The sequence below is a fragment of the Branchiostoma belcheri genome, unplaced genomic scaffold, assembly GCF_001625305.1.
Source record: "Branchiostoma belcheri isolate BF01 breed outbred unplaced genomic scaffold, Haploidv18h27 scaffold42, whole genome shotgun sequence".
NCBI classification, from domain to species: domain Eukaryota; kingdom Metazoa; phylum Chordata; class Leptocardii; order Amphioxiformes; family Branchiostomatidae; genus Branchiostoma; species Branchiostoma belcheri.
This window is the reverse complement of record NW_017804043.1, coordinates 1499871-1511073: the sequence shown is the minus strand read 5'-3', so window position 1 is coordinate 1511073 and position 11203 is coordinate 1499871. Positions and strand designations below refer to the sequence as shown.

The 11203-nt window shown below is 39.2% G+C and overlaps 2 protein-coding genes across 2 annotated transcripts; one reads left to right on the top strand and one right to left on the bottom strand.

Annotated features, from left to right (window-relative positions):
• Positions 1–706: 706 nt before the first annotated feature.
• LOC109478128 (zinc finger protein 622-like) lies at positions 707–6949 on the bottom strand. Its single transcript, XM_019779616.1, has 9 exons — positions 6844–6949; positions 6242–6420; positions 5761–5892; positions 4731–4971; positions 3691–3936; positions 3149–3311; positions 2297–2418; positions 1642–1782; positions 707–933 (listed from the first exon to the last, which is right to left on the bottom strand). The coding sequence occupies exons 2-9, from the start codon at positions 6410–6412 to the stop codon at positions 806–808; spliced, it is 1344 nt and encodes a 447-aa protein (XP_019635175.1). The 5' UTR covers positions 6413–6420; positions 6844–6949; the 3' UTR covers positions 707–805.
• A 214-nt stretch (positions 6950–7163) lies between these two features.
• On the top strand, positions 7164–9637 carry LOC109478026 (60S ribosomal protein L37a). Its single transcript, XM_019779475.1, has 4 exons — positions 7164–7214; positions 7721–7849; positions 8926–9008; positions 9427–9637. The coding sequence occupies exons 1-4, from the start codon at positions 7176–7178 to the stop codon at positions 9488–9490; spliced, it is 315 nt and encodes a 104-aa protein (XP_019635034.1). The 5' UTR covers positions 7164–7175; the 3' UTR covers positions 9491–9637.
• Positions 9638–11203: the final 1566 nt, after the last annotated feature.

Sequence of the window (11203 nt, the reverse complement as noted above, 5' to 3'; positions counted from 1 at the left end):
AGATGATGGCCTCATTTAGGATGTTTCTAGCCAATAGAGACATAACTAAACATACACTGTAACTCCAAAACCTTTTTTATGTAAAAGAAGCATGTGTTATATAAAAATTAAAAGAATGCCAAATCCAAGTCTTTATTCCGCAATGCCAATATTCAAATTTTATTAGTCATCTTATATGATACATAAAGTTGTTTTTTCAGTGCTTTGAATGTACATTGAAATAAAGATATACAGAATGTGTCAAGCATGTTTCTCTGGGTTTTGCTACTTTTTGTCCGTAACAGTTGTATATAACATGCTGTTATTTAAAGTAAGTTACAATCACCTGACAACAATGATCTTTTCATAGCCTGGATACAGTTCATGTTATAATGCATCATTTATAATGCAGATTCACTTTGGTTGAATGAACCTGATATGTACATATCTGGAAAATTCACCATTGGCAGAACTATGTGCACATTTCAACACATTTCTGTCTTCAAAATCTAAATTTTTGAAATTCCAATATGTGAGAGAAACTTCTTACAACGAAGCAAAATGTTTTACTTTTTATACCTTTCCATGGCAGTGTACAAATTATATTTTTATATTTTACTTAAAAGTAAATAACATTTATTTTAGATGTTGAATACTTTCGTTCCTTCCATTTAACTCTCCACAATGTACACATAGAAAGACATAGGCAGTTGCTGGCCTAATTACACATGTAAATTCAACTTGTTGAAGGGATTACATATAACACCCCCAACATAACACAATGTGTTATATAGAGAAGATATCTGTCCAGTAGCATGTAGTTAGCTCAGAACACAACTTGTGGTCTGAAGTGTGGCTGGAACTTGTTGTTTCTGACGCCCATCTGCACTCGTCGTTTGGCCTTTAGTTTCTGCACAAACTGCATGTCACGTACCTTCTTCTGGGCTGCTTCTCCTGGTAAAATAGTAGAAAGTGTTGATTACTATCTATCGGTATAACTGCCCCTCGGCATAACACACCAGCTTCACAGGCAGCTGGCTACACCTAACCCTTGAACATCTAACTCTAAACATTGTTTACAGCTATCTAATGATAATGCCCCTACTTAACTTGGTGACAGAGAGTTCCACTCTGCGATAGTTCTAGGAAAGAATGAGTTTTTGAACGCCTCAATTTTTGGTTCATAACTAGTACTCGAAGGCACGACTATGCTTTGGTGTGTTCCTCATTAATAGTAACACAGTCAGCAGAAGTGGCCGATTGTGGGTTGCAGCAGAGGAGTTAATCTTGCACAAAAACGAACCACCGAGTCACCGTACAGACAGGCAGTTGCCAACTGTGCTTGCATTCAAAACTATAAATCAAGAAGTAGTGATAACTAGTAAAACTGCAGAAACAAGCCGAGAGGAGTCTTTTATTTACGGGTGGTACCCTAAAAATCAGCCCAGGACCCTTCCAATAACCATTTTCTGTCAGAATTGTGGGTACTTTTGGTCCATGAGGATAACTATACATTGGGATAGTGTGGTTTGAACTCAGATATGTAGATAGGTGACTAGAATATTGACTTTAAAAAATTGGGGTTTCCAAGCCAAAAAAACTGCATTGGATGCCTTTATACACATAGTAGTGAGAAGTTACATGTCTGCAGTGATAGCCTACCACAGTCTCCCTTCCAGCCCAGTGCCTTGTACTGTGCCATGAGCCTGCCCACTGCCTCCCTGCCTGAGGTTCGATGACTCATGGAAGGGACCAGGTTCTGTCTCCAGTATCTCTGCAGGGCTCGGTGACCAACTCTAGATCCTATGGAAAAGAAACAAAGCCTACTCAGCACTATAGTGCAAGGAAGGATTAAACCGGTATGCATGACTAAAGTTCTGTAAACTGTAGAAGCTTTAAGACTGTTCAAGTATTCAGTGCTAAATACTATTTTCTCAACAAAAATCATCATGGTCATCATACACCCAGAACAGATCTGGTAAGGTACTAGTACATTAGATCAACAACAATAGTAGGCATTAAACTTGTATAAAATAAGGGAGAAGAATCTTGCAATGAATAACTACTTTCAAATGTTAAGCTATTGGTAAGTGTAGTGACATTTGATATCTCTCCTGAAGAAAGTTGATGAAGGCGGCAACCTGGAAAATTTGAGGTGGTCTTCATGTTGTATATTTGCTGTTGATCAGAATTCTCAAATTTCACTGCAGATTTTACCAATAAAGATGAGCTTTGATAGTGGCATCTGTATCTGTATAGCCGGTATAACCGTCCCTCAGTGTAACAAACCAGCATACTGTACAGTAAGTGTTCTGACCTGAGGGTAGTACCAGCTGTGTGTCGTCATCTGTGATTCTGAGTTCCTCCTTCTCTACTGGTTCCTCCTCCTCCTCCTGTCCCCCTGCTGCTCCCTCAGACTGGTAGTCTGGGTAACTCTTCCTGGAGGTACAAGAACAACAATTTACGTCAATGACTTTCCAAGTTTAAACATTTTGGTATCTGTTGTAGAGTCTTGCTGTTATATTGTAATGAACTGGTCGCACACTGGACTTTTGAGGAGCTTCATACTTTATTGTGTTGGCTCCAGGACTAGAACCAGAGTGAGGTTACTGGGTTGGACTGCTCTACTTCTAAGAAAGGGGAAATCTATCTGATATTGTCATCTAGAAACAACTGATGGTGTTCCTCATTATCAGTAACACAGTCAGCAGAAGTAGCCGATTGTGGGTTGCAGCAGAGGAGTTAATCTTGCACAAAAACGAACCACCAAGTCACCGTACAGACAGGCAGTTGCCAACTGTGCATGAGTAACATTCACTTTATATATGCTCTCACCAAACAAAATACAAGCCAATACTAGACAGGTAACATTTGCATTAGCAAATGCGTAATGTTTACCTTTGCATATGGTCTGCTCTGTTAATTCTTACTCAAACACATTCATATACATGTATATATATGGTGACAGGAGTCTAAATCCCTCCTGCTATAAAATTGTAACTAACATGATGTAACCCAACACTAGTTACCATGGTGACAGACATCTGGTTCAGGTCATTGACCTTATTTGTTTGGAGAAGAAGAGGAGGAAGAAGAAACAGAGCAAAAACAAATGTTTTCCTTCTGCAAAGGTAAACATAATAACTTTTTTCCCAGTCTGATCTCTTACCTGAAGTCGTAGAAGTCAGCGTACTCCAGCATAGCATCTCCTTCCATCAGCATCTTGGTGTGTCCCTTGTCCCTCATGTGTCCCTGAGCAGCCTCCAGACTGTAGAAGGTTCTGCCCTTCTCATTACAGTACAGGCAGAAAAACGCACCTCCCACTTTCTCTCCTGACAAAAAAAAAAGAAACACTTTATTCATATACATGCCTACATTATTGTTTTTCTTTTAATGCCTTAATGGCCACGATCATGATAATGGTCATTCTAGATCTGGCATACTCATTTTCACCTGAGCGAAGTGAGGAAAGTCGTGTAAAGTGCCTTTTCCAAGGGCACAAGATCGGTGCCGTGGCATGTCAGGACTCGAACCGGGGACCTCTTGGTTCCGAGTCGAGCACTCTGCCATTAAGCCACACGACCCAACTGTACAATTTGTATTGGTGTTTCTGAACTAAGGGGCATGCAAGACCTAACTAAAATACAGTAAAGCATGTTTCTTGTTTGACTTTAACTGAAGATAATTATAACAAGGATAACACCACCGTACCCAGATACTTGATGAGCCCCTCCAGATCCACTAAGTACTCCACATCAGGTATGTAGAAGCTGTGCTCCACTGTCATGTGCTGCATGTTGTCATCCAAGTCCCCTCCCTCCCGGGAACAGAACAGACACTGTCTCTCTGTCAGTGGTGTGCCAGGGTAGTCCACTTCATCTTCAGAGGAATCTTCTAGCTCCATCTCCTCCTCATCTCCTCCTATAACCTCCTCCTCCTCTTCATCTTCCCATTCTCCTGATTAGCAATGATGACATGTTTACCATCACTACATGTTATTTTTTTAATTTTATTCACATAGACTTGTGAGCATTGGACAAAAGGCATGTACTGTGCTTATAAGGATGTTTTGTTCATGAAACAAAAGCATGAATACAGGTTGTGTTCTGTATCTGTATCTGTATCTGTATAGCCGGTATAACCGCCTTTCGGCGTAACACACCAGCTTCGCAGGCACGCAGCGCGGCGGCAGCTGGCTATATTACACCGATCGACTTGTTACACCTAACCCTTGAACTTCTAGCTCTAGACATTGTTTAAAGCTATCTATTGACAATGCCCCTACTGTACTTGGTGACAGTGAGTTCCACTCTGCGATAGTTCTAGGAAAGAATGAATTGTGTTAACAAATACAAAACGTATAGTGGACATTACTAGTAAATGAAAATGAGTAGATATGTTAGTAAGTTAGCATCACATTTTCTACATGTCAACATCAATGGTGACTTTACACTCGTTTACAGTGAATGTAAATCCTAATAAAAAACAATAAATACAATCAGTAGTTTGTACTCCTGTCACATTTTTTCAATTTATTGTACAGTCAACCTTGCACAAGTGACTACCTCTATAAGCCAGACATTCTGGCTATGATGGCCGCTTTTTCTAGGACCTTTTTCCAGAAGACTGGTCACTTTTCCTCAGTCTCAAGTGGTCGTCTTAGACTGTATATTACTCAAAATAATCAAACTTCCCCTATGTACTACAGGTTGACCGTTGAGCATATGACCGATATAAGCCTTCAGACTTACCTTCATCTTCATCCTCAGGTTTTGACCTTGATGATGACCTGTGACCTCTGCCCCTGAGCTGCCTAATGGCCTCTACCTTGGCAGGGTCAAGGCCGTGGGTCACCCTCCTCTTGACCGGACCCGGAGACTTCCTGGCCTCGGCCAGCGCCTGGTTTACGGTGTCCTTCTGAGCTCGCTCATGGGCTACGTCCAGACCCTTCTCTTTGTTCTTCTGGTTTTGTTTCTCCACTTCTGATTGGACCTGATCATGACACACAGTATGGACAATTAATTCTCTTGATATGTAGATGAAGCTTAGACATCCAGCTAATAAGATACGCCAAAAAATCAGTTTCTGAGTAATTGAAAAAATTAGTTACTGAGTAACTGATTTTTTGGTATATAAAAATTCTCTTGAGTACAAGACTACACCAAAACAATTTGACTGAAATATGTAATTAGAAAACACTGATTTGTTAACTGGTTGCTTGCTCACAGATACACTGTTAGTGTAGTGTGAAGCGAGTAATTCTCAACAACCAGCTTCGAATATGCAAAAGCAAGGAATACAGAAATTAATGATACAGTGTTCCTCATTAATAGTAACACAGTCAGCAGAAGTGGCCGATTGTGGGTTGCAGCAGAGGAGTTAATCTTGCACAAAAACGAACCACCAAGTCACCGTACAGACAGGCAGTTGCCAACTGTGCATGGCTACTACTAGTATCATGTCACATGAAAACATTACTAGTATAGGCCTAGGAAAATTAATGGTGCGTTTACTATAGTCGGTGTTAACAACCTGTTGCTGCTTGGGGTTTTGGGGGGGCCGCAACCAACTGGACCCAACCGAAAACACAACTTTCTTTTTCCCTAGGCCTTCTTCTTCTTCTTTCAACTTAAGGCAGCCACCTTATACCAGTTGAAAATTCTGCTGCCTTTTTTACTTTTTTTTGTGGCTAATACAAGATGGGGTTTGCCAGGCCTCCATCTGGGAGATTTGTAGTGAATCACCATTTCCAAGACCTTACAATGTATCACATTTTCTCACCTTCTGCACCTGTTTAGCCTCAGCTTCCTTGTGCTTTTTGGACTTCATGTGGTTTTCAAAGGCATTCTGGGTGTTGAAGAACTTCTTACAGATGCCACACTGAGAACAGGTCTCCCTCTCTGACTCCTCTACCTGTTACAGAAACGCAGAATAATGTATATAAATCAGCAACATGTTAAACAACATACATATATTAGTATTTTTTAAATCTTATTGGCCACATATACAAAATGTACCAGTATTCCTATTAGAAGTGTGCAGGTAACCTCCAAGCAGATCCTATATGGGACAAGGGGCCGCCTGTAACCATTGGCTTCCTGTCACCATTGGCCAAATATTACAGGAGGCTAATGGATACAGGCAGCCAATATAGACTCCCTCTTTACTCAGTAACTTACCAACCTGATGAAACTATTCATGGAACACTAGATATTTCTCTACATTTACCTACAAATGTTGGCCTGTTACTAAAGTACTTCACCTGTGCTTTCTGTGCCATGACCCTCTGCTGGAAGTTTTCGGCCGTGACTGGTGGGAGTTCCGCCACCTTCCTCTTCAGGTTGTACCTGTGCCAGTCCGACTTGTAGTGGGCGCGCTGGAGGTCTGCTGACGCAAATGCCACGCGGCACGATATACACGTGAACGAAGACATGCTTTCACCTGGAAGGACAAGAAATATAAGTTATAACGTTAGACTTTATCATATTATTATTAAGTTTAGCATCGCATATCCATTGCAACTAAACTGAACTATTAATATTATAACTTATTATGTAACAGTAAGATTTTGCACCAAACCTGAAAATATAAATGATTGAAATTTTGTCCGTCATTTTCAATAACGTCCAACATATTTTTTTAAATTAAAATATTTCAGTTTTTGCTGCAAAAATGTTACACAATGCCCCTAAAGTTTTAACTCTCAGTTCCCCACACGTGTGCATAATAAATTTACATAAACCCATCTAACGTTGTTGCTCCCTTTTCCCTTGCCAGCCCTCTCTGTAAAAATTAAGAAGAAATCCTGTTCACCCTATGGTATCTACAGACTCTTGGGAATGTAAAACGATGTCTACTACTTACCGTTTTCCTCAAGTTTTTGAGTAAATCAGCTTAAAACTTCTTATTTTAGCCCACACCTCCTTCTTGCAGTCATTTGCGCAACTTTGCCCCTTTTACCCATGGTTCCATTCGGTCGGGTAGAACCATTACGTGATAAATGGGGGAGAAGAAATTTGACCGTAATTTTCAACTTTCAATAAAAACTAGATAAACCGTCAAAAATTAACATTTTTCCTCATAAAAATACTTTTGATATATTATCTTATCAAGTTTTGATATATTAACTCCTGGAAATGTTGTTTATATTACGTAAAATGCTCCTAAATTTTCCGTGGGCTATGCCATTCTTGCGCATGCCCCCTTCCTCCCTTTTGATCGCCAACACCAAGATGGTGGGTACAAATTTCGAACAGTTGAGAAACTCACAAGATATCCGTCGTAATCTTCCTCTTTTTGGGCAAGAAATTGCATGGTTACTAGCTGTAGTGTTTCTTGAAAACATTGTTCATTGTTAGGAATAGATTTTGTCGGTGTAAGACGAATAGAACAGCCTAGATATTGTAAATAAGTACAGGGATATTTAGGTTGGACAGCCTGTCTATGTTGGGACCTGTATCTCATTTTTTTTGGAAGATAATAATATAATCGTATGATACAGTTCTTATGTAGAATACTGACTCAAAATAGCACCTAGGATAAAGGCACACATTTTATGTCTTTTAGATGCAGCGTAAACTTCTGCTTGACAAAAAATATAACGGCAAAAAAAATTATGTTGACCCCCCTCCCACTCCATATTTTGGAATGAAATAAATCTATGCATGATACCAAAAATGAACGTCAAGTATGAAAATTATTCACAGTTAAGTTGTGATGACTTTTTTTTCTTTTTGTCCAGGCCAAGCGTACGAGGAAGGTGGGAATCGTCGGGAAGTACGGCACCCGTTATGGCGCCTCTCTGCGTAAGACCATCAAGAAGATGGAGGTGTCTCAGCACTCCAAGTACACATGCACCTTCTGTGGCAAGGTATCTATGGGCGCCTTTCTAACCGCCGTTGCAAGAAAATCTTGTCTGAGTCGATTTGACTATTTGTAGTCTGTATTCTAAGCTACATGCACATGTAACACTACTACTACTACAACTAGTAACATATTTATGTTACGTGTACATGTGCTAGCTTGAACATGTGCTGTATAGGTGTTGGTGGTTTTGGTACAAGTAATAGTTATGGGTTCACCACTCCACGAAGTGGTGGTGAACCCATATTGCTTTTTCTGATGTTTCTTCTTCTCCTCCTTCTCCTCCTGCCATTTTTTAAATGGATTCAGCTTCTTCATTTTATGGCCTAAGGTCCTGAAATTTGGTATGGAGGTACAGTGGGCAAATACCCCTAGGCGTTTTTTAAATTTTTGTGATACAGGCTTTTAGAATGGTTTTATTTGAGTTTTTTGGCTGTGTTATAGCAAATGTATTACTGTGTTAGTGTGCCGTGTTTACCACGTTTGGGCATGAGTCATCACAATGGAATGCAGGGCATCAACCAATAGGCATGCAGCTTTCCTCTATACTTCTTGCTGATTGGCTGTTGGGATTTAACTTGATTAACACCTGCACAGAGCATTTCCACCTGCACAGAGCATTTCTTGCTGATTGGCTGTTGGGATTTAACTTGATTAACACCTGCACAGAGCATTTCCATACTGACAGTATGTCTTTATTCAAGTGTTTTGGTAGGTATTTCAAGCTTTTCTGCTCCAGCATTGGAATGTGGGGCATGAACGTTTTTTTTTTTTGAAAATCAACAGTTTGCATTATGCAATTAAAAATCCTAACCAATAAAGTAGGGAATAGCTATCCAACTGTTGTTTTAGTTGTATGTTACTTCATATTATAGTTATATCAATGTAAATCATTGTTTTCCCTTGTGTTTCTCATTCTTTCCCTGCCATGTCGTAAAATGTGGTGAACCCATCGCTGTATTTGCTCCAAAGCAAATATTGGCCTTTCTAGTTATACATGTATTTTACAGACATTAAATTATGAAAGTGTATGGAGGTATTATTAGCATAATATATGAGGCTTTTTCTTTGTTTCTGAATCAGGAAAACATGAAGAGAAAATCTGTTGGAATCTGGTCCTGTAAGAGCTGTAGGAAGACCATTGCAGGCGGAGCCTGGGTGTACAGGTAATGCGACTTCTCTTGCTGGAGGAAGTTTTGATTTTGCTTCATGCTTCAACCGTCAAGTTAAAAACATGAGTACTAATAAGAGATCTGTATCTGTACAATGTATAGTCAGCAGAACGTACTGCACCTGCATGAAACCGTAATGTATTGTTCATAGCACTTTGGCAGAACGTCTCGTATAACCAATAAGGTTGTATTCGCGTATTTAAGGTTAACACTCCGTCTGTAGTTTCCAATTGTTATGTTGGAAAAGATATGTTCTGCAACAGCCAACATTATGATGCAGCTTTGACCAAACATCCAACGAAAACCATAAAAAAATTGGGGTTTCACACAGGCGCAGTGCGTTCTGCTGACGTGCTTAAAAAATGTGAGTACAAAGGAGAGATGAGTGATTTTCTTGTATCTCACCCAACAGCACGACAGCAGCAGCCACAGTCCGGTCTGCGGTGAGGCGTCTGCGTGAAATGAAGGAGCAGTAAGCTGTTAGATTTGTACAGAAGGACGTCTGGTCGATCAAACCTCCCAACAAGCAGCCATCCTTACAACATCAGGATTACCTGCACCTGTTGGAACGTTCTGGAATCTGGCCGTGGTAACTCTGAATAAAATGTGTACTGAAAACTTCACATGATTTTGTGTTCACTCATTCCTGAAAATAGTTTCATCAGGTTGGTAGAGTATAGGATATAGGAGTTCTCTTTTACACAATGGTTGAACCAAACTTGTCTGACGAAGAGTGTACTAAAAACTGCACAAGACTTTGTGTTCACTCAGTCTTGTTCACCCCTGATGATAGTTTCATCAGGTTGCTAGAGTATAGGATATAGGAGTTTTTTTAACACAATAATTTAATGGTTGAACCAAACTTGTCTTACCATGGTTACGTTTCGGCCACAAAAGCGCCAGCTACATATAGCAGCTAGAAGCAGAACTCCAGTCAGAAGCTCAGAGGAAGGTGTCCAACAGACACCGAAATGTAAGCAAGGAAAGAAAACTCATGACACTAGTGGCTTAAATCAATTACCGAAAAGAAAATACATCTATTCAATTCAAGGATACACAGGTAAACATTTATTCTTCAGTCAGTAAATCCATTAAAGTCATATAATGCATCTTTTAGTAGTTGAAAAGTATTAACATTCATAAATAATCTTGTGTACCTACATACAGTGTACATAACATTACAGATATAAACATTATACAGTGAAGAAAGAAACTTCTACCATCCCTGTGCCACACACAAATAAAACACTTGAAGCTACATGTATTTCGTGATTAAAAATAATCAATTCAGGAGTGATCCCAAAACAGTTGCACATTTTTTTTTTAAGAAAATGAGTGGTTTAGGGAAGAGCATTTTGGGTTCATTTTATTCTACTAGAAAGAAGTTTATATCTAAACAACCAGTTTCAAGCTGTGGTACAATTGTTCAAATTTGATCTTTGACAAAGACATACCATCTTTTTCATCATCCTTGACTATATGTACATAACATTGTATTCATAATGTTTAACATCATGTATGAGAAATGTTTGTTCATATTAGCATCATATCTACAATCCCTGATTAACAAGCTTTTAGGTCATGCTAATAACTTAATTTCAGTGGAAATTTCAGGTAGATACCATAAATTCACAAATTCACAAAATGACATACATTACACCCAACAACTCAACTTCAAACCATCAAAATAAAACAGCACGAAATAAGTTAAGACAGTTATTTAACAACACAGTAAACAATTTAGGCACAGCAGCAATGTTTTTCACCAAGGCAAACTTCCCACTCCTAGAAAATGCTGGGATTTACTGGGTAGCACAGAGAACAAACCCTGATCTTTAGGGTAACTTCTTCCAGCATAAAATTCTGTACACCCCAACAAATGGGCATTAGCCTGGGAAAGGGGTTCTTTAATAGGAAGACGAGAATTTGTCAGCTTAAATGCATATCATTTCTGTGAACCACACTCCAAAAAAAAATACAAATTGAGGACAGCAAGTTGTATTAACAGTTCCAGGAATGTTGCTATTTTCAAACATCGATGAGTACTCTCTTCAAGCAAACATACAATACAAAATTGCTTTACACAGAATCAAAATGGAGAAGATTTTAAACACATATAGTATTGACTGGCTTTTAAAGTAATGTCAACTATTCAAGAATGAGACAATGTCAATATCCTTCCTGGAGGT